This window comes from Lepisma saccharinum, chromosome 7 (assembly GCF_977018435.1).
Source record: "Lepisma saccharinum chromosome 7, izLepSacc3.1, whole genome shotgun sequence".
Classification (NCBI taxonomy): domain Eukaryota; kingdom Metazoa; phylum Arthropoda; class Insecta; order Zygentoma; family Lepismatidae; genus Lepisma; species Lepisma saccharinum.
The window spans coordinates 41275074-41300038 of record NC_139235.1 but is presented as its reverse complement, the minus strand read 5'-3'; the positions used below and the strand labels follow the sequence as shown (position 1 = coordinate 41300038).

The 24965-nt window shown below is 36.4% G+C and overlaps 1 protein-coding gene across 1 annotated transcript in view; it reads right to left on the bottom strand.

Annotated features, from left to right (window-relative positions):
* LOC145989823 (lymphotoxin beta receptor inhibitor) overlaps positions 1-24431 on the bottom strand; it is a 30998-nt gene extending 6567 nt beyond the window's left edge. Inside the window, exons 1-3 of the mRNA XM_083125195.1 lie at positions 24232-24431; positions 18191-18339; positions 6946-7133 (exon numbers count right to left, since the gene is read on the bottom strand). Of these exons, the coding sequence (XP_082981321.1) occupies positions 6946-7133; positions 18191-18339; positions 24232-24431 (537 nt within the window). The remainder of the gene's footprint in view (positions 1-6945; positions 7134-18190; positions 18340-24231) is intronic.
* Positions 24432-24965: the final 534 nt, after the last annotated feature.

The window sequence follows — 24965 nt, the reverse complement described above, 5'->3', positions numbered from 1 at the left end:
TTAACGCCATATACAGCATGTATCGAAAAGATCGAACCAAAGTTTATAAGATTCTGACTGGGAAGTCTAATGGAAAGAGACCCGTAGGAAGGCCAGGGCGAAGATGGAATGTTAATATGAGGATGGACCTAAAGGAAATTGATAAGAGGTGATTAATCCTGCCAAGGTTAGGGACAGTTGGCAGACTTGGACCTTCCAGAATGGTCCTGCAGTTCAGTCTTTAAGAACTTTCAAATAATGCGAAAACCGTATTAAATCACATAGCATTTTAAAAAAGTTCTTACTTACATTTCCACACAGTAGAAGTAGGTGGCGTCATACGAGAAATATTATTCTTCTGTTTTGACAGTTTGATGTAATAAATGTCTTCAATATACGTTAATTACTTGTGTAGTATCGGTGGTGTGTATGTGTGTGTCTTGTTCTTGTAGTTGTGCTGTCTAGTATGTTTGTGTAGTAGTTGTGCTGTCTAGTATGATTGTTTTGTCTTGCGTAGTAGTTGTGCTGTCTAATTTGTTTGTGTAGTAGTTCCTCCATTCATATTGGGGGTTAGGCGTAGAGCTGACAACTCTGCACTGTAAAAAAATAATGTCAAGAAACAGCAATATAAGGCCATGGATGTTCCCAAGGTAAAATATTCCGGAGGTAAAATAGTCCCCTGTTCGGATCTCTGGGTGGGGACTACTTTGGGAGGTCCCTGGACGGACTAAGGATAAGATCTACATTAGGAATAAGAATATTAAATTAGGCACCTGGAATGTTCTGAGCCTTTACCGGCCTGGGCATTTCAGTGTACAGTTAATGAGATAGTTAAGTATAAATTAGATGTAGTAGCTGTCCAGGAATTTAGGTGGCCAGAAGGAAATTGTAAAACTAAAAATTATACTTTTTTCTATGGTGGTACTGAAAATCATAATTTTGGAACAGGCTTTTTCATAAATAATAGAATTATCTCGGCTCTTAAAACAGTAGAATTTATTAATGATAGGATATCATATGCAGTTTTACAGGGTAGGTGGTGTAAAATTAATAAACATACATGCACCAACGGAAGATAAAGATGATAATACTAAAGATGATTTTTATACAGAGTTAGAACAGGTTTTTGATAAATTTTCTCAGTATGATATGAACATTCTGTTAGGTGACTGTAATGTACAGATTGGCAAATAAGAGACATTTAAACCCACGATTGGTAAAGAAAGTCTTCATGAATTAAGTAATGATAATGGTATAAGATTGATTACTTTTGCAACCTCAAAGAATTTAATTGTGAAAAGTACCACTTTTAAACATAAAGATATCCATAAATATACCTGGTCTTCTCCAGATGGTAAAACTCATAATCAGATAGATCATATTCTCACTGATAAGAGAAGGCATACTAGTATAATTGACGTTCGTACACATAGAGGTGCTGACTGTGCCAGTGACCATTATTTAGTAATTGCTAAATTAAGAGAAAGACTCGCAGTGATAAATCATAAGCAACAGAATCTAAAATTTAATATAGGAAAATTTGCTGATGAAAGAATTAAGAAAGATTACCAAATTAAACTGTCAAATAGATTTGATGTTTTGCAGGATTTAAATGATGATGAAAATATAAATGAAACAGACGTAAATAAGAATTGGCAGCACATACGTAATGCAATAGAATCAACAGCTAAAGAAAGTATAGGATACCATAAACCAAGGAAAAGTAAGCCATGGTTTGATAATGAATGTCATAATCTAATAGAAATAAGAAATCAGGCTAGACTTAGGTGGTTAAATAACTCTGATGATACAAATCTAAGTAATTATAATAGAATAAAGCGAGAAGTTAACCACACGTTTAGAAGTAAAAAAAGAGATTACTTGAAAAGCAAAATTAACGAAATTCAAACAAACAGCAAAAACAAAAATATCAGAGATTTATATAAAGGTGTAAATGAGTTTAGAAAGGGGTGGCAACCTAAAGTAAACTTGATAAAAGATAAAGACTGTGATTTTCTAGCTGACCCAAGCGATATTCTAAATAGATGGAAGAACTACTTTAATAACCTTTTAAATGTCCATGTAGGAGATAAATCAGAAGTAAATGAAGTCCACACAGCAGAACCTTTAGTTCCAGAACCTAACTTGACTGAAGTTAAAGATGATATTAAAAGGCTAAAGAATAACAAAGCACCTGGCATTGATTTAATACCAGCTGAGTTAATTAAATATGGTGGAAATTCATTAATATGTCAAATTCATAAATTAATTTGTTTAATATGGCATAAAGAAGAAATCCCTCAACAGTGGAAAGAATCCATAATTGTTCCTGTGTTTAAAAAAGGTGATAAAATGAACTGCAATAATTACCGTGGAATTTCTCTACTCTCAACAACATATAAAATATTAGTTTTTCTTGTATGTACGCATTGCTTGCATGATAGAATTATTTTCCTGTAGTGTACGGTTATTACAAGCATAAGAAAACAGTTTTTTTTTTTTTCTTTGTGACGTTTCAGGAGAACACACGCTCCTTTCATCAGACATTTATTTTCATTTTGACTAAAGATACAGTTATAACAATGGTTAGTAATTTTTAAACAAAAAGAATCTGTTATATAATGGATGTTGTCAATGTTACATTGTTGTAATATAGCAACTTAACTGTGAAAAAAGCAGTCTATTTTTTAAATTATGAATCCCAAATATCATCAGGTAATTCAAATTCATCATTGTTTTCACAAAGTCTCTTGATGTTTTCTGTTACATTAAATTTTAAAGATGGTGGCTTACTCCATTTGTGAAAAAGAAAACTCCACACTGGATCTATATTACCATTTTCATTATTTAATTTATTCCAGTGTTCTTCCGCAATGAACGAGGCTTCCCAGACATTCAACTCTGTGTTTCCCGTTAATCTTTTTAAAAACCCTTCTCTTTTTAATCAAATGCTTCTCTTCGATGATATGAGTTGACAAACCTGTTCTTGGGTTTAGATTTATAATGTCCAAATCATGTTCGTGCCATCTTATTGCCATTTTCCTTGCTGTTTGTCCCACATAATCTTTTGAACATGAACAACTTATATTATATATTCCTGTGGTTTCCACATCTGGTAGCGAGTTTCTCATTTTGAATTCATTAAATGTACATTCCAAACTTCTTGGTGATTTAAAAAACAATTTTGAAATTAAAACTTCTAAAAATTTTTGCAATTTTATGTGAGAATCCCTTGTGGAATGGAATGCACACAAATTTCTTTTCAACAGATTTTTCATCTTTGTCTGTATTTCTCTTTTCCTTTAGTTTTCTTGCAACTTGTTTTTTGATTTGGTTTATTCTGGTAGTGTGAAAGCCATTTTCTTTTGCTATATTAAAGAGCCTTTCTTCTTCATTTTTGATATCCTCATTATTAGAACATAGTCTTTGTGCTCTCAGGAAAAAATTACATAGAATCTCCAATTGTTAATGCGATAGGTGCGGATATCAAACTCTACATCAGATATGTAGATGATGTGCTAATTATTGCTAAAAATGAGAACACCATCATGGACGTATTTAAATCGTTAAATGAATCACATCGTCGCATAAAATTCACTTGCGAACCCATGAATAACAATGTAATTTCTTTCCTTGATCTGCAAATTAAGACAACTGACTCAATAATTCAAACATCAGTCCATAGAAAAAAATTAGCGGGGGAAAAATACATCCATGCCAAATCAGAACATTCGCGTATAACAATAGATAACATATTTTTAAATTTTTTCCTGAGAGCACAAAGACTATGTTCTAATAATGAGGATATCAAAAATGAAGAAGAAAGGCTCTTTAATATAGCAAAAGAAAATGGCTTTCACACTACCAGAATAAACCAAATCAAAAAACAAGTTGCAAGAAAACTAAAGGAAAAGAGAAATACAGACAAAGATGAAAAATCTGTTGAAAAGAAATTTGTGTGCATTCCATTCCACAAGGGATTCTCACATAAAATTGCAAAAATTTTTAGAAGTTTTAATTTCAAAATTGTTTTTAAATCACCAAGAAGTTTGGAATGTACATTTAATGAATTCAAAATGAGAAACTCGCTACCAGATGTGGAAACCACAGGAATATATAATATAAGTTGTTCATGTTCAAAAGATTATGTGGGACAAACAGCAAGGAAAATGGCAATAAGATGGCACGAACATGATTTGGACATTATAAATCTAAACCCAAGAACAGGTTTGTCAACTCATATCATCGAAGAGAAGCATTTGATTAAAAAGAGAAGGGTTTTAAAAAGATTAACGGGAAACACAGAGTTGAATGTCTGGGAAGCCTCGTTCATTGCGGAAGAACACTGGAATAAATTAAATAATGAAAATGGTAATATAGATCCAGTGTGGAGTTTTCTTTTTCACAAATGGAGTAAGCCACCATCTTTAAAATTTAATGTAACAGAAAACATCAAGAGACTTTGTGAAAACAATGATGAATTTGAATTACCTGATGATATTTGGGATTCATAATTTAAAAAATAGACTGCTTTTTTCACAGTTAAGTTGCTATATTACAACAATGTAACATTGACAACATCCATTATATAACAGATTCTTTTTGTTTAAAAATTACTAACCATTGTTATAACTGTATCTTTAGTCAAAATGAAAATAAATGTCTGATGAAAGGAGCGTGTGTTCTCCTGAAACGTCACAAAGAAAAGAAAAAAAAAAAAAAAAAACTGTTTTCTTATGCTTGTAATAACCGTACACTACAGGAAAATAATATAAAATATTATCTAACATTCTTTAAACAAGACTAACCCCATATGCTAATGAAATTATAGGTGATTATCAATGTGGATTTAAACATAACAGATCAACTACAGATCAAATTTTTCACATCAGACAGACACTTGAAAAAAAGTGGGAATATAATCAAAATGTCCATCAGCTATTCATTGATTTCAAAAAAGCATATGATTCGGTCAAAAGAGATAAATTATATAATATATTAGTACAGTTTGGAATACCTAAGAAGCTTGTAAGTATGATAAAAATATGCACCAGTGAAACAGAAAGTAAAATTTGTGTGGGTATTAATATATCTGACAAATGTACAATTCATGATGGGTTAAAACAAGGAGATGCATTATCTCCATTGCTCTTTAATTTTGCCTTAGAATATGCTGTTAGGAAGGTAAAAGAAACTAAAGAAGGACTAAAACTAAATGGTATGACTCAGTTGTTAGCATATGCAGATGATGTAGACTTACTGGGGGATGATTTGAATACAATTAAGAATAATGCTAAAATATTTTTCAAAACTGCTAAAGAGATAGGTTTGGAAGTTAACAAAGAGAAAACTAAATATATGCTTACAGGCCGAAACCAAGTGTTAGGTAATAATCAAAATCTAATTATTGATAACAACTCGTTTGAACCAGTTTCCAAATTCAAATACTTAGGAGTAATATTAACAAATGAAAATTATATTAAAGAGGAAATAAAAAGTAGGCTTAATTCAGGAAATGCATGTTACTTCTCTCTTCATAAACTTTTGTCTTCTCGTTTAATATCTAAGAAACTAAAAGTTAAAATATACAAAACAGTAATTCTGCCTGTAGTATTATATGGATGTGAAACTTGGTCCCTTACATTGAAAGAGGAACATAAATTGAGAGTATTTGAAAATAAGATCCTCAGGAAAATCTTTGGACCTAAAAGGGATGAGGAGACAGGTGAGTGGAGAAGGTTACATAATTTAGAACTACATAATTTGTATTCATGTCCAGATATTATTAGAATAATTAAATCAAGAAGACTTAGGTGGGCAGGCCATGTGGCACGAATGGGAGAGGAAAGAGGAGTTTACAGGATTCTTGTTGGGAAACCTGATGGTAAGAGACCTGTAGGAAGGCCAAGACGAAGATGGAGGGACAACGTTGAGATGGACCTAAGGGAAATCGGTAGGGATGGAAAAGAGTATATAGAACTTGCTCAAGATAGGGAAAGATGGAAGGCCTGTGTTGCTGCAGCCATGAACCTTCGGGTTTAAGAAGGCTAGGGAGTTAGTTAGTTAGCATGGCGCTGATTAAATATATACTTTACAACGTTTACTGTACACGGATGGAAGAATATCTTAGTTTTTTCAATTGTAAACACCCTGCAGTCGCCATATATAGTGTAACTCGGTGTGCCTATCGTGCTGTATGTATCATACAATGGAATGTCAACAGCTAACCGAAATGTTCCATGAAATGCTTTCGTGTAAAGTGCTACCTGCTATAAGATTTTTGGGAGCATTTACATAGCATTTATGCTAGCAAAAATGTTAAAGGAAATGCTGTAGTCTAAAGCCGGCTTTACACATGTGTAGTTTCCTTTACCTTGACTTTGTAGTTACTGAGATATTTATATCTGTAATGATATATTTTTTCAAAAACTCTATACTTTAAAACCAGATTATGTGAATTATTAAAATCAAGGTTGTTACCGACTGGACCTCCACTGCACATAAAATATGCTTTAAACAAGTCAGTTTAACATGCATACAATCAGCAAAGAATAAGTAAATATCTTACCCTACGATTACATTATATTTGCAAAACCAGTAACTGGCACAATTGTGCTATTCTATAAACAGCCCCGTGCTAATTTATAAAAATACCACTTGAAGAAAATTATCAGCAATTTTACCATTACTGACAAGAGTACAGATTAATCTGTCCTTTTCCTTTTCAATCTTTTTTTTTAAATATTCTTTTATGTTTTAAACTCCTTTTTCCCATAAAATGTAGAAATGCATATCTGGTCAACTTTGGCAACTAAATGCAATTCATTGGATGTAAAATTGTAATCCTAACCATGTCATCAGTTGGTCCTCATGAGGACAAATGTAAAAGCAAAAGATCGACAATTCCAATTACACTTAACATTACACAATACACATTCCATCACCTGGACTAAAACAAACACATACTTAGGCATGAGAAGCTGCTGCTTTTTGCTGCGCTCTCACAAATTCTGGATAATCTATGAAACCGTCGCGGTTGACATCATCCATATCTAGGATCGGGTCTATCAACTGAGCCACTTCTTCATCCTGGAAGATCTTTGGTTGCGGGTGCTGGCCTGCTGCCTGAACATTGGGATCATGGTGACCCTGTTCTACAAGGTGAGAAGCCAACATGTCCAGTATCAAATTCAACACAGGGCAATCACACATGCACAAATGCACATACCTCAAAGCAAGCACACAAGAAAACACTACTCTATTGCTTAGGTGGTTGGCTGGACCTTGAACTGCATATTTTTCCTTTCCCTTCACTATAACCCACTGCTGTGAAATATTAATTTTACATGCACAGGCAACAAGGAGCCACAGTGGTTTAGTCGGTAGGGCATTTGACTGGCACGTGGGAAACCTGAGTTCTATTCCTGGAATGGGTGATTTAAGGTCTGAATTCTGGCCTTGTCCCTCACAAAGCAGCTCTGGCGCTCGCTCATCCAGCCTCAAATAAATGGATACCTGAGTAGTAAAGGCCGTTCAGAGCACGGAGCTGATCACATTACCTCCAAAATGGGCGAGATTGAAGAATGTATGTGGCCCTAACCCCATGTCTCTCTTTTTATAACTCATTTAATTACACCCTGGAAGGACGATAACATTATCACTATAAACAATTTAATTTGCAGCTGTTATTACTGAAAAAGTAAAAAAATCAAGAGGTCTAGAGATATCTCATTTGCCTTTCGGGGACAGAATTTGACTTGGGACTTAATTTTAAGGGGGCACAATCAGACTTGGGGCCTAATTTTGAGGGGCAGAATCAAGCCTGGGAATAACTTTGGGATTCAAAAAGTTATCAATCTCATAAAAATAAGAGTCCAGGATTATTTGCTAAATAACTGATGTTTACAAAATCACAAATATTACTCTTTTTTACTTTGCTCCTCAGGTTCCCTAACTTGTAACTTTTAATAAACCTGAAAATTTTGGAGGGCAACTGCCCCCCCTTGCCCCCGGTAAGTCTATGTGCGTGGAGACTCTTGCATGGTAAACTGCGAGAGCAGGTTAGCGCTATGAGCAAAGTCAAGTCGAAGGAAAGTCCAGTAAAGTGGATTTCTCTGTAATGGCGCAAAAGGCAACCTGAAGCAGTTGTTAATGGATCTGTAACGTAAAGATGTATATACGGATTAGGAGAGGGGTGTAAATAAATTTTACATAAAACTGATCTCCATGAGATGTATGCTTCATAACAAGTGTATGGTAAGTATTTGCTTTATATCATTTATAAATAACTTAAATAGAGAGAGTACAATTGGCAGACTTCTTAAACATGTAAAGACATTTTCAATCATGTTGCAAACAAAACTATACAACTTTCAGCATATCCCTCCCAATGCCTTTCTTCAACCTATGTCCTAATGCATACATATCACTTGAAGCAGGAATAATTAATCAATTTCCAACAGAAGTCTTCCAATAACAATTGCAAACTTCATAAAATTTACACAAATATACAGTTGGTTGTTCATTAATGATTTGTAAATGATTTTCATTTTCATAATTTCTAAAATAATAATAATAATAATAATAGTTTCAAGGTCCAACTAATAAGGAAAGAAAAATGTGACATCTTTGAAATGGACGGAAGAAAAATAACAATTTCAAAAAAGAAATACTGGAATCCAGCAGTTATTCAAACCACACAAGCTCCCACACTTTACTAATTAATACTATGCACAAAAACAAAAACATAATACTACAAGCTCAGTAAGACAAATGACTCACCTTCAATTACAGACAAAAACATTTAATCACATTTTTTTTTAAAAAAAAAATATTATTTACCATGTACAATGAGAAATTCATCCACTGAAAATCAAGGTACATATGGAAATTTACCACCTGTCAGTGCTGAAATAAAGGTCTGGCATTTGACTAACTTTGTAAGTTAAAGCAAACATGTCAGGATTCATGGGACTGTTCTGTTCAAATTAACACTGTTTTACTTTGTGGTCTTTAAAGATCAAGAAGAAAACAAAACAGCATACAAAAATAACTAAAGTAAATATTTAACCAGATTTGTATTGCCATTATCACAATCACAAACTAAAGTGGTATTTAGTACAATATAGTCTTCTGACCTTTGCAATTGGCTTATCTTTCTCCTAGCTATTGTAGGACTGGGCTACCACTTTGATCCAACACCACTGTTGATATTCTTACTGCCGTACCAAGCTGATGTTTGAAAAATAGTACAATTAAAAAATGTTCACAATATTTATTAATACTGTATGATACGGCATACGTTTTTAGAAGCGATATCGAGCAGGGCCATGCAGAGGATATCCTTGGCAACCAGCCATGGCAGGAGTGCAACGTTGTACAGTTAGAAGACGGCAGCACGCAAGTTCAACACAGTGTTCTGTATTTTTCTTGCGTGCAAGAAGTTTTCATAAAACTTGCCACTTTAAGGTTCATCATAAGATGGGGCATGACATCTTCAACCTGACTGTCCAAGTCAAATGAATTTCAGTCGCCTACAGCCGGAGTTATAGTTTCTTGAAGAAACACTATAAACAGCACGTCTCGACACACACACACACAATAACACTTTCATTTTCCTTCTATCTGTTTTTTCGTTGCCACCGTGTTGACGCCGCTGAGTTGTTGTATCATGAGAAAGCTATGGGTGTTACATTCAGCTGAATATACACAATAACCCTTCATTGTCATGGTCATTCACAACATTGAGAGTCTGAGTCAGCTTGAGGTCAGCGTTTTTGTAGCATGCACGGTGTAGAATTATTTTACTCGTATGCCACAAAGAACAGTTGTGAGAAGATTCAATACAGCCCTTATTGATTGATTTACTTTACTTCGCTTTTCTGCCACTTTTGGCTAATCGCGAAGATGAGGATGTGTGATGATAGGATGAATTGACGAAGGGACACTTACAAACATCCATGCCCAGATCGAGATTTGAACCCGGAACCCCTGGCATCATAGCATGCTGTGCAATACAGCACTTATGTTCGATTGTTGTGCAATAGTGTGTGTTCCGTGAGTGTTATTTAATAATGTCGCTCTCAAAACCTAGCACCAGCAGTACAAGCACCAAGGGCAAAATACGTTCACAATACAGAAATCTTATTTTTAAAGTGTATTTTTGCTTCAAAGAATTGGCATCGGAAGAAGTGTGTGCGGAAACAGTGTTTTCTCAAGAGTCCAGAACTTACGACTAATGTGTGTGGTGTAGATGTGCATATGGTGTCCCACATTATAAAAGAGGGTAAAATATCTACCACAGAAATCAGTGAACCCCTATTCAAATCTCCTGGGAAACATGATAGAAAACAGAAAGGAGGGCGATGATGACCTTGCAGTTCCTCTACAATAAATAACCTCAAACTTCTTTCAGGTACGAGTTTCTATTATATGCTGCAATGATATGATATTATAATGCTGTGTAGAAATATTCACTATATTATTTCAGTGTACTCAAATATAATGTGCATGCATTATATATCAAAAGCCGAATATTGGGCACAGTGAATTCTCTGTGTTTCCCTTTCGCTAGCAGTTAGTTTGGAAACAGTGCAATAGCACTGGTTGCTTATTGGCTGAACTCATGTTCCTTCTAAAAGTGAATGCCGTATAATAAGTATGTATTCCACTGCATTTACATTCATCAATTTACTAGAGTTTTGCTTTAAAATATTAAACAATTACATCATAATTAAAATAGCTGTCACTTTAATCATGAGATTCATTTTGTTTTACAAAATGCTGAGGCAAAAAAATGAAATCTTTGAATTTTGTATCATTTACAGGATATTTACACTCTATGGACTTTTTTTGGACTCCAGAAAATAGACAAACTCTAGAATAGTATTGGTTGGCACCAGTGAATAAATTCCAACCAATACTTTGTTACTAATACATCAGCATTGGTATTGGTTCAGCATAATTTATTCCTTAATAATAACAGTGCAAAACTGGTGAAACATTTAACTACAAATTGTTAAATACGGAGAAACTAGTACTCACTTTATCTGCGAAACTGTTCTTTTCTTCTTGGTTCTATTAATTTCTGTAGCCACTGCCACCATCCTCTTTGGAACTTGCTGTACTGTTGCTTGGCGTGCGTCTTTTCTTTGTACTTCGGCTGCTGCTAGGTGCGCTGTTGTTATCTGTATGTCTGTATCCATGTCGTCTGCTATTTCCTGGTGTTAACTGTTGTAGTAGGGGAATCCAAGTGTGGTGTGCCTGTCTGCTATCGATGTTTAGCACTTTACGAAGTGCATTATGGCATGTGTTTCCTTGATTTTGGTGTCTACGAGTGTGTGGGCAGTGTGTTTGACTTGTACTTTTTGAATTTTATGGCTATGGTATTTGATGTGTTTGGCAAGACCAGTCATGCGTTGGGCTTTTTTCGCATCTGTTAAGTGCTGTTGGATTCTTGCATTGACAGATCTGATGGATCTGCCAATGTACTGTGCCTTGCACTCGAACTCTGCATCGTATACACCTGGGTTATCAAGGGGGGATAGGAAGTAACGTTTGTGTTTTAGTTTATCAGCTATTTTGGCATTGGGTTTGTGCGCTATGCACAACCAGGCAACCAGTACATACACGCTCTCTCTAGCCTGCATTTGGTTTTCTGTAGACAAGAATTTAAGTGCAACGGCTGATTGTGATGTCCAGGAAGTTGATCTACGAGGAGAGATAGCCACCATCACTGAAATAGCCCTGAAACATGGCTACACAGAAGCACAACTTTCCACTTGTTGCAGTAAAGCGGAAATACAGGTCAGGCACCCTAACCAGCCACAACCAATATAATAGTTTGCCTTCCCCTACCATCCCACCACATCCAACCACATATCCAAAGCGCTTCTCTCATATGGCATCAAAGTAGCGCACAAACCCAATGCCATAATAGCTGATAAACTAAAACACAAACATTACTTCCTATCCCCCCTTGATAACCCTGGTGTATACGATGCAGAGTTCGAGTGCAAGGCACATTACATTGGCAGATCCATCAGATCTGTCAATGAAAGAATCCAACAGCACTTAACAGATGCGAAAAAAGCCCAACCCACTACTGGACTTGCCAAACACATCAAATACCATAGCCATAAAATTCAAAAAGTACAAGTCAAACACACTGCCCACACACTAGTAGACACCAAAATCAAGGAAACACATGCCATAATGCACTTCGTAAAGTGCTAAACATCGATAGCGGACAGGCACACCACACTTGGATTCCCCTACTACAACAGTTAACACCAGGAAATAGCAGACGTACAGTTAACAACAGCGTACCTAGCGGCAGCCGGAGAACTACAAACAAAAGACGCAGGCCATGCAACAGTACAGCAAGTTCCAACGAGGATGGTGGCAGTGGCCGCCGAAATTAATAGAACCAAGAAGAAAAAACAGTTTCGCGGATAAAGTGAGTACTAGTTTCTCCGTATTTATATACTACTGCATCTTTTTCCCAATTATGAATACAAATTTTTATTGAGAGTTTTTTTTCTTTCTTTTTGTTTAGGTCCTGAGATCTGTGACTCATAAAAATATGTCCTATCCAGCATTTCATGAAAGAATATATTAGTAGTATCCTCCATGGCCATGCAGTCTAAGGGGCTGTGTTTTGTGGTCAGACTGTGGGACAGCATGGGTTCGAGTCTGCCCATGTTCAGTGTCTGGGTTTTCAGCCTGTGTATAGGACCCGTGGCAACCCACCATCGTGAGGAAATTGGGGAGCCACAAGGGAGTAGCATGACCCGGGCTTGGAGATCTCCTATAACAGCTGGGGATTTGACGTGCTGACCCCACAACACCACATTACCAGTTGAAAATCTCCACACCTCTAGGTAGGATTGTGAGAGAAAGATTGGCAGTCGGGAGATGGACTTAGGCCATTCAACGACTGTCAAGCCAAGAGTTATTATTTTTATTATTATTTATTTGTACATTTTACTAAATGTTGAAAGTGAAGGGCTCATGCTACTGCACTCATTAAAAAAAAACAAAAAAAAAAACATACCCATAGGTGCCTCAAATCTTTCACACTTTTTAACACTATTCTTGTTTGCAGAATTGAAACATCAATTTTATCTGTCGGGTATTTTTTTAATCTGTCTTATCACGATGAGTGTCTCCATGTTGAAATTTTGTAATGTACAGGATAATTAAAAATGAATGGTATAAAAATAAACCATACCTGTGACTGCTGTAATGAATTTAATTCACAATTATTGATATAACGTCATAGTTTACCTTCCCAGGTTTAATGGCAATGCTGAAACAAAACAAGCTTATCATCCAAAATTGCAGCATCAGTGAAGGAAAAGGCTTATTGTGTACTAGAATGCACAAAAACGTACTGGTAACCATTCTTCAGAGACATTTCCGGACGAAAGCTGCCATTTTTTCCACCACAAGCCATTGCTGCTAATTTCTAACCTCTGAACCCACTACTTTTTTTCAAGTAGCTCCCCAACTGTCTTCACAATAGTGGGTCAACACTAAATTACTGGGGGTTCCCATCAGGAACCGAACTGCGGACTGCTCACAGAAAGGCAACAGCACTTGTTATTTGCCTATGTGGGAACCCAATATTAATAACTATCCAATCAGGACAAAAAAAATATCTAAAACTGTGGACGCTCAGTACTTTGAGAAAGAGGAAGCTACCAACAGACATGAAAGTAAGTTCGAAAGTGATGAAAGTACATATAATTTCTGGACAAATTAACCAGAGACTACAATGAGCTGAATACAGTTCCCACTAAAGAAGTTCACAAATTGCAATAACAAGTCAAAATTTCTCACATAAGTTGAGGGAGACCCATTGAAAACAGTGTTATTTACTTGTTTCATATCTCACTACATAAAGCATAGTAGTTAACAGCAGAAGATATGAAGTATTGTGGCAGTGTAAAACCTGTCTGCCAGATTAGAGCCATACTTCCGAGTTGTGATGAATGTAATAGAACACAAGTAACACATACAAAACAGATAAATAGGAAGGAAATAGTAGCAGACAACGCATAAAATTAAACCCCAAGGAAACAGTGGATCAATGTAACAATTGATTGATTTGCTTTTATTTTACTTCGCTTTTTGTGCCACTTTTGGCTAATTTGCGAAGATGGGGATGAGCGATGATATGATGAATGGACACTCGCAAACATCCATGCCCAGGATTTGAACCCGGGACCCCTGGTGTCGTAGCACAATGTGCTAACCACTCTGCCACGAGGGCTGGCTAGAATCACATTGGAAACTTAAGGAATCAGAGAAGTAGCCTACAAAACTGATAATAAAGCCAACAAGAAATTTTAGCGTTAAAACAAATATGACCAACACTTCTCATGAAATAAATAGAATTAACAATGTAAAGGGAGCAAAAAAAAAAACAATGAAGAATTCAATAGATTAGTGGTTAGCCACTGTATCAGTAAATGCATTGTCGATTTAATCCCTACTATCCATAAAACTAGCAAATAGTTCGCCCACGGATGAGAGAAGACTTCTCAAACTGTAGCAATAGAATATGTAAAATGTAAGTTGAAAAATGGATAATATCCAATTATCACTGCACGCCAAATAAGAACCACATTAACCACACTAACATTCAGGAAAAATACAATTTCCTGCTACATGTGGATTCAGAAGTGGACGAAGATGACCAAAACTATTGTATAATTCACATAAGTATACAAGAGTACAAAAACACACTATCTTACAACCTTACCTTTTTATGCCTCACTGTATCAACTGGAAGACGAGATGCACACACACTGAGCAAATTCATTTAGTATTAAGTTAGATTGCAAAACTTCTGCATGCTCATTCAACACAATTAATGACAAAATTTTAAAATGCAAAAATTTTGTTATTACTTTAGTGCTTTTCAATAAAAATTTCCTTAACACATATTTCATTTTACTTATATTTTCACTGCTTTCTTCACAATATTTCAAGTGAACCAAATGTTGATCAGAATTATTCTCAATTTTATATTATTATTCTCTCTGCATCCTTCTTTGTATTGTTGCAAGATTCCTTGATTTATTTTATTTAGCTGTGTGTGGGAAGCAAGGGACATGATATATATATATATAATGTCTAGGGATTGTATTTTGATGATTTTTTTTTCAATGCCAATACTTTTCTTGGATATGTGTTTCATAACAAAACAAGTTCGCAAACAACTTTGTTGGGACAGGGGTTTTTAACTATTTTTTAAACATTATCTTGCTGTATCTAAAGGTATCTGTTTGGCGGATACACGGAGATAGGTAATTTACTCCAATAAGCTCACTTTCTGAGAATTTTTTTCTTTTTTCACGGTTGATTTCGCCACCCGTCTGGTACACGCCTGACGAAGCCACCAGACGGGTGGCGAATTCAATTGTGAAAAAAAATTGAGCGGAAAAATTAAAAGTAAGAGTAAATTATCTTGCTTTTTTTTGTTATAGATTAACAAGAGAGGGAGCATTTCTTAGTTTTTATGTTTCTTTTCAAAAAAGCAATTTACTTTTTTCTTTCAAGTATGAAAGTCTAAAAAAAAAACAAAAAAAACAACTTCTATTTCTAGAAATCTGATAAAACCTTTGAACAACAGCATAGGGCTTAGACAAGCTATATTGAACTGTTGATATTTGCCAGGTGACATTCACTGTGCATGAGCAATGAACAATAATGCTTGCTATTGTGCCCAGTCAGACAGACATGCAAGGGACAAATGACGTGCAGTTTGTTGTGCGGTACTGGTAAGGAAGGTTGTACGTATTTATTTCCAACTGACAAGTGTTACATGATCCTTGTCACCTTGGGCCTGAAACCTCCCTAAATCACAAAGCTAGTGACAAACTCTTCCAGTTAGTGTGTAATGACAGCGAAAGTGACCATCTGTACCTGGCATTACATTTCATTGTATTCTTGACTCCTGGAAAGATGTGTGTGCATTATGTCAAAACGCTGAGCAAATTGAAGATGCAAATTTGAAAATATATTTGACAGAAGATGAGTTTTTAAGACTCTTTTTTAAGAAATTATATTTTTAAACAGTTTACACAGCAACATGTCCTTACTCCATTTCAGTGATAGTTCAAACATGAAGAATGTATAGACATCCTGAAGGAAAGCTAGCATTGAGGGGGTGCACAATTTGAATATAAACTTATAGCATGTATGGGTTCAAATCATTTTTAATTACCTGTTTCCCTTTCTCTAACTTTAATAGACTAATCTCACCCTGGTTAGTTTCATATTTTTTCTCTAGTTCTTCGATAGCCAGTTCCAGTTTAGCAATTTCCCCATCATTATCTTTTTTACCCCATTACATTTTTAGTGAGGTTTTCTATCCTATCAAGCCTACTCTGCACCTTGTTAAGTATCTTTGCATTGCCCTTTTCTAGTTCTCCTAATCTATTCTTTCTTCACCTGGTTATTTTCCTCTATGCCCGTTACCCTGAGTTTAATTATATCCAGTTCTTTCTTATTTTTTGATTCAAAGGCAGTTTTGTAGGAAGTGAATTCATGTTCCCTGGCATCAAATTAACTGACTCCCTGTTAAGTCTACCATCTGCCTGCTGTACTTCTCTAACAATTAACTCCCTCTTTTCTCCCTCTGACTTCTCTAGCTGGTCTACTTTCCCCCTTGTTACTTGGCATTTTTCTATTTACCCTTCTATTTTAGCATTCATCTCCTCCCTGTACTTCTCTATCCTGTTACCCAATTCCTCATTTCCCGGTTTCATTTCTATTCTGAGTTGCCCTATTGCATCTAGCAAGGATTTGTTTAGTTCTTCATTTGTCATTGCCACTTTTCTTGTTATGGGCATTCAGGAAAATACTTAACAAGGGATTAATTTGGTGTTTATTCTTCAAGTGTTATTCTACTCGGAGGTTAGTACACTAGCAAGGCATGCATAACTAATTACACTAGTGTCCTAATTTCTTCAGTAATTTTTCCCACAGTTAGATTTTGAATTTTTTCACAAAGATTTAATACCATACACTAATTAAAAACGATTCGAACCCGTACATGCTATAAACTTGTCAAAATCATCAAACAGGGTGTTCATAAAGTCCCAGTACCATTACAAAAGAACAAAGCTCGGAATGGTACCAGGACTTTATGAACACCCTGTATATGGCAAATTCATCAAAATTGTGTGTGAATACTTCAGTAGATACATTTGCAAATGGAAAATCTATGATGGGAGTGGAACTAGCACATATGTTACAATTGTGAGTGATTTAAACACAACTGGCAGTAAATTTCAATGAACTGGCATTTAAAGCTGGGAGAAAGTTCTTTCATTTCAATAATTTTATGTCACCTTTCAACTTCTTTGGTTAATTTCGGCAATGAGAATACAAAATGACCTGATGTTACCGATTACCACCGATACCGAGATGATACTACATTGTATTATTTTCAATGTACATAACTTACAGGGTGATATTTTTATACATGGCACCATTTGTTTTGTGTACAGAAAGTAGAAAATGCAGTATGTAGGTTTGGAATTGGTGTTTTCAGGAAGAAGAGTGTTGGGGAAAGTGGTGAGAACCATATTCGAAAGCATTGTTGCATTGTAGCAGCAACCACACCTATCATTTCACAAAAGAGGGCGCCGCACAAGTTCAGATGAGCCTCGGCCTTGTATCGAAAATTGAGACGAGAACAAGCATAGGTGTGCGCATGGGTGGGGGGGGGGGAGGCAAGACCTCACATGGCAACAACAGTTCTCTATTCTCTTGAAGAGATGTTTGACCACCGTGTGTTGTATAATCGTTATCCCCAAGTGTACGGGAAGGGGTTTGAATGGCCACCAATGTCACCAGATATGACCCCCTGTGACTATTTTCTTTGGGGTTACCTTAAAGACAGAGTATTTCAGACTAACTCTACAACAAGTCAAGAACTGAAAAATGTCGTAGCAGCAGTAGTGCGCAATTTCATTGTCAGGTTGCGCTATGTCCGTGATAGGCAAGGGGCTGAAATTGAACATATTGTGGTTTAAACTCCCAAGTCTGTAGAACATTCCACTGAAGTTTGAAAGGTGTATGACACGTGGTTCGTAAATTATGTCTACTTCCAATGGTTCCATGTATTAAAAAAATCACCCTGTAAATACAATCGTATTTAATGAATAAATACAAACTTCTGATCCCATTTCCTTACCATGCCAATGTATTAATGATTTAATAAGTTCACAACCATCGAGTTTATTATTGTTGTCTGCATCATGCATTTTAAAGTAATGGAACTGCAGCTCCTGCTCTGTCATTTTACTAGTATCCATTGGTACTTCTAAATGCTCTTTTATGTGGCTGCAAAGAAACAGAAGAAAGAGTTTTTCAATTAGTTTTCAGCAAAAAATATATTTTAATTAACTTATCAAGTTCAGTATCACTTAATTTAATTTTCAGGTATCAAAATCTTAGCACATGCACATAATATACTTACTATACCAATTCTGGCTACATAAATAGTTAAGCAACACAATTCGGGATTCATAAGCATCAGTTGGTGACTCATGCATAGGGACACAAATCCGTGGTATATAAAAATTGACCAAATCGGCAAAAAAATGCTGGATCAGCTGAATGTAACAGTAATACATTATTTTTCTTTCATTTGACATTCTTCTACATTTAAGTGAAAACAATATAAAAAATGGCCATACATTAGTGTGCTGCAGTGAGGACTTTTTGCTCAAGAGTCTTAATAGTTGGCATGGATGTCGCTATATAGAGAATGTTATTGACAGCTTCTATGCTCAAACATTTGATCGGCATATGCTTGAAGCCCAGTAGTTCACGTATAACTATAATTTGTCTGTGATAGTTGACCCTTAAATATTGATCGTGAAGTAAAAGATGCAGTGAAATTGAAACTTCAGTGAACATAGTCATCATCTCCATGTTATAATGTATGTGGGGCGAAAGACCACAAACCAATTTAAATTCATCGGCAACTTTGTGAGGCGTACGGAAATGATGTAATGAGTTAAGGTGGAGTGAGGCAGTGGTGCAATATGTTTAAAAATGGCCGCACTAATGTGCACGATGTAGAGCGAAGTAGCCGACCCAGCATTGTGACTGATGAACAGGTGGCGAAAATCAATGCAAAGATTCATGAAAACCGCTGCTTCACAATTACGGAGCTGTCGCTTGAGTTTCCTCAAATTTCACAAAGTTTGTTGCATGAGATTGTGACGCAAAAGCTAGGCTACCATAAGTTTTGTGCAAGATGGGTACCAAAATTCTGAGCTTCAACGACGACAAGCAACTGCTGGTAGGCGTGAATGAGTGGTTCAAGTCCCAGGCAGCAAAATTCTATGAAGACCGAATTAATAAGCTGGTGCACCGTTATGATAAGTGTCTCAATTTGTACAGAGACTATGTTGAAAAATAGCTTAAGAGTTTGACTTTCAAATGTAGATAATAAAAAATGTTTCCCTTCACTTGGGCTTTATTTATTCCAAAATGTAAGTCACTTTCTGGATAACCCACGTAGTTTAGTCCATCTTACCAATACATAGTGATGCATGAAAATGAAATAGATAATTATAGGCTGAAGCTATGAGGGTGGATTTTTACATGTATGTTTCTATGATTATTGTCACATTAAAATGATATCTGATTCTATACATTCGAGAGGAGAGGCTCAAACAAGTATGAATGAGCGAAAGTGCAGCACTCTACCATACATTAATACACTATTTAATTGTGTGTGCCTGTAGGTAGTTCGAATGAATTATGAAAAGAAATCTGTCTTGGGGTTACCATTCACAAGTACACTGTCATACATACCCTATAAGATTTGCTGGGAATTAAAGTGGCATATTGAACAAAATCACTCAACCAACTTAAAATCCTCATGACACCCTTGCCACCCTTTCAGGCTGGGGTAAAAAAGGGGGATGTGGAGGAATAAATTTCCAAAATGTCCCATTCGACTTACCTTTTCATTTTTAGTTGATGTATAAATAAGGTTGTTTTTTTTTAATTTCATCATTTTGAAAAAAATCTACGAAATTAGGGACTCAATGAAACTGAGAAATGGGTTTTAGGTGTTCATTAGCAAATCATGGATGAAGAAACAACAAAAAGTTTCCTATTAAGTTCGGAATTAATTTTCTTAAGAGACCAATCAAATGTGTCACTTGATCCACGCTAGTGGAACACCACACAGATGAAAAATGCCATCCTCGACTCGTGCTATGAATTTTCATGAAGTGACAATAATGGTTTGTTCAATTTATTGTCTGTTTAGAACCCAATCCCCGCAACTCACTCACTGACATAAATGTTCTTCATGAAGGAAGCCCCGGAGGCAAAAAAATGCCAGATTATGACCCCCCCCCCCATGAAATTGTCCCAAAAGGCAGAGAAAATTAAAAAATTGCTAATTTGGGCCTTTCTTTTTCTCACATCCTTAGCAACCGTTTCCACGAGCATTTTTTGCAACACACAATGTTTCCTTCATTTTTAATTGTCTAGCTACATTATATTTCTCACAGATCACACACAGATGAATGAAAACTCCTGGTTTTGAAAAGGTGCCTCAAACAAAACTGACATCACATACAGATGTCAGTCCTGCCCAGATACAAATAGATATTGTTATACTCAATACGAAAATATATTAGATATTAGACGATCACCAAAAAATTCTCTCAGCATACGAAGAGAATCATTAGATGTATGGCCAAGCATCACGTTTGTCTTCTTCCAGGAGAGTAACGAATTGCATTATGAGATCCCCATACACAGTGGTATCCACTGTTGTCTCAAAGAATAACCGTCCCACAATATGACGTCACGATATTCCACACCATGCACTGTCGCTAAAAAAAAAATTTATTCAGTACATTGACACCATTTTGTCGAACGAATGATTGAAGCCAATGACAGTAACGCAACCGTGCCGGGACATCCACCACTTTCACTTCATGAACAACACGAACTCTATATGGGTAAAATTTCAATTTCCGTATAGCCTTGTGAGCGGTTGACTTGCGTAAGTCCAATTCTGAGGCAAGGTTCCGTACCGACTTTTGTGGCAATGTCACCATTCTTTCTTCATTTGAGAGAGAGAGAGAGAGAGAGAGAGAGAGAGAGAGAGAGAGAGAGAGAGAGAGAGAGAGAGAGAGATAGAGAGAGAGAGATAGAGATAGAGAGAGATAGAGAGAGATAGAGAGAGAGATAGAGAGAGATAGAGAGAGATAGAGAGAGATAGAGATAGAGAGATAGAGATAGAGAGAGAGAGAGAGAGAGAGAGAGAGAGAGAGAGAGAGAGAGTGAGTGAGTGAGTGTGAGTGAGTGTGTGAGTACATGACGTTGCCTGTCATGTACTGAGCCAGTTTGGTGAAACCTTTGCACAAGACGAAAACTTGACAACTTATCTGGCGAGGGAGTAGTCGGAAACTTGGCACTAAATGCTTCTCTAACGCCAGAATTTGACTATGTTTGGATATATTCTTCAACAATAAACTCTTTCCTGTGTAGAATATGGCATTTTGAAAACACACACACGTCGTCAGCATAAGTACACACAATCTGGAATGCCATTCGCGGCAAACAGCAAGCACCTAAGGCACAGAAAACATAACAATTGATACACGTTATTCTGTACCCACATTTCAGGGTTGCAAGTGGTATGTAATTTATTGCATATGTTCGAGAATAACCAACTTTCTCCTTTGTCGTTAAATGTGCCTTAGTGTGATAGCCTGAAGTTAAACACGTCTCTGTTAGTGACACGTGACAGCAACAGTGTTGCCAGTGTCCCTTGTAATATTGTGAAAACATCGATTTTTGAAACAGCCCATTTATTCCCTTGAGCAATGTTTTTGAAACTTCGTCAAAGTTTTTTTTCTGTCAAATTCAATAGATGGCCATCCAAATTGTTCCTTGGTATTGTGAAATGTTGCAATAATTTACCTCAGTGAGTTCTGTGCATCAATACACACGATTTGCAAAAAAAAAAATTCTGCCTTTGGCAACACTTGCTTATTTGTTATTAAAACATGCATGTTCTTACATATGTTTGAGGGGAATGACTGAAAACAATTATTTTTCAATTATGTTTACAAATGTGAAAATGACAAAAGACTTAAAATATTGCTTCTCCAATTTAGTACCGCTATTGTATTCGTTTATACAGGGTGTTTCGTAAGTTCGTTTACAACGCATGTGAGGTGATTGTACGAGTGAAAGTAAGGTGGAAAGTTCATGGAACGAAATTCCAGAAACAGCTTTGTTGCCGAGTTATTGACGTTTGAAAACATGGGAAAATGATTTTCTGAAGTGAATAATGGCAAAACGGGTGGAGAGAAGTCGTCGGTGTTGGGCGGTCCACTAAGAAATTGGGTACGCTCTTGTCAAAAAATCACGCGGCAATGTTGTGCAATGTCGGCGCAAGGGATTCCCCAAAGGACGCGAACGAAGATGTTGACGGGAGTGGGGTGGGTGTCCGTTCTGCGTGAGCTGGTATCGACGAAAATTGGCATGTGTTGAATGGCACCAAAAAAACAAAGAAAATTTCCTGAGCGAAGTGCACCATGACGTAGAAATGGGACATGGAATGCAGAAAAGGTTGTTGAGGAGTGACAGCAAGAAGTATAAGATGGCCCATGTGAAGTGCTGCCAAGATGTTACCAGAATTGAGTAAGAGTTGAAGTGTAAGAAATGCAATACGAAGCACTGCAGGAAAGAAGGTTACATTGATGGATGTGTTATGGCTATTGGAAGCGCAAAGAGAAGAAAGGAAGAGAGAAATTCAAGATAAGAAATTGGAAGAAAGGAAAAATGAAAAAGATGAATTACTAAGAATAATTGAGGACTGAAGGAGGAAAGATGGGGAACAGAGAAAGGCTGATAAAGAAGATCAAGACCATAAATTATCAGAAATTTATGAAAAGATAAATATTCTAGAAGAGAGTAGGGAGCTCGATAAAGAACTAATTTCAAATTGTAAATGCAACAAGGATGACTTAAGCAGAGTAATACATGAGGGAAGAAAAGAAGATAAAGATAAAAGGGAGAAATGATCCAACAATTAAATGATCATCGAGATAAGCTAAGTCAGGAAATAGTTGAAAGGAAAGAAGATATGGAAAACTTCGAGAACATGGTTAGGTACACTAATTTTGTCAAACCTTCTCCAGACAAAAATGGAAGTTCAGAACTTCCAAAACCCTAACAACCGTGTGATCCAGAATGAAAGACCAAACAACTGGAGAGATGGCAGACCAGCAAGAACAACTTGGAACAGAAACCGAACTACGCCTTACAAAGATGACTGGAGAAAAATTACGAAACCAATAGTGTGAAGGAGTGTGCAGTGCAAACCGATTTTTCACCCACAGATGTGAGAAGTAATCTGGATCCAAAGAAATGCAAAACCCCATAGTTCAGGTTCAAATACCAAAGACCTAGGAGGATGGCACTCTCCAGTATCTTAAACTAATTCCCACTAAAGTTGAAGAAGTGGAAACCGATATAGTGGGAAAAATTTCGAGAATAATTGTAATATGTGGATTAAAGTTTATAAATTGCCATTAAGTGCGTTTATCTAAAAAAAAACTTTTAGTAAAGTGAATCCACTAGTTTTGTGTGCCAACGACAAAAGGAGCGAAGGGTAAATTCCTGAGCAGACTCACAAGTATGTAACAAAATGCAGCCATTTACTGCAAGTTTTGCAGGATTTTGATCTAATTTGGTAACATCTTTCATAAAAAAATTACAATAAATGGACAATGCTTTGTGAATAAAATTCATACTTTGTCACTAGGGATACCATTGATCACAGAATCCTAAGAATTGAACTGGTTTTTCACATTTTACACTTTTATACATTGCGAAAATTCAATGTTCTTACTAATGCGTAAGATTTGGGAAACAATGCATAACACTTAGACACCATTTGGTAACCAATGCATAACACTTAGGCACCACTTGGTAACCAATGTGTTAACACTTGGGCACCACGTAGGCAAAATTTGGTAAATAAAGTGCAACATTAAGGCACTTACATTGACAAATATGATTAAATAGCAAAAAATTCAGATGCCACAACTAGTTTGTTCACACCACATGGACAATTTAAAATTTCATTTTACAAATTAAGGATGAATGTGGCACAGATGATTTGTGAAGAACTATGGATACACTTCTACAACTAGCACAAAGCAATGTAAAACAATTGATACTCACTCTTTCTCTTGAGCAATATTTGCTGCATTTAAAAGCTGTTGCTGGTGAGCTGCATGTTGCACTGGAACCTGCTGATGTTGCATTTGCACTGGCACTTGTTGCATGGGAACTTGTTGTTGCATCTGAACATGTTGGACTGGGACTTGCTGTTGCATGTGAACCTGCTGCTGCTGCTGCATATGCATCTGCTGCTGTGGCATCTGTTGCTGTGGCATCTGTTGCTGTTGCATTTGTTGACCACCCATCTGGTTCATTGGAAAAGGAAATTAATTATCTAGCCTACTGTATATTGTTTGGTACGGTCGATAAATAACCGGATTAATGCAGTGAAAAAGCAAAATAAAGTTGAAAGAGCGATGAAACTTACGGGATATGTAGGGCAGGCTGGGGTACGCCACATGCCTATGAGAAGAGTTCCAGACCACGTCACTAGGTGGCAGCACTGGCAGGGAAGCGAGGTTGTTTATGTGCAATGTGCTTCCAAGATGCCAGTATGACTGCTGTGTATGGTGGTGAGTACATGTTCCAAACACAAGTGTATGAGTGGGCGGGTCGGTTTCGAGCAGGACACAGAACAGTGTCTGATGCGATTCGTAGTGAGCGCAATAAATGTGGCATTTTAGATGAGTCCATTTCTGCCGTTGATGACCTCATACGCTTGTAAATGTTCCCTGGTGTTTTACCCTCTGCCGTCAAAAACTGTACCACAGATCGCTGAGTCTCTTTGTGACACT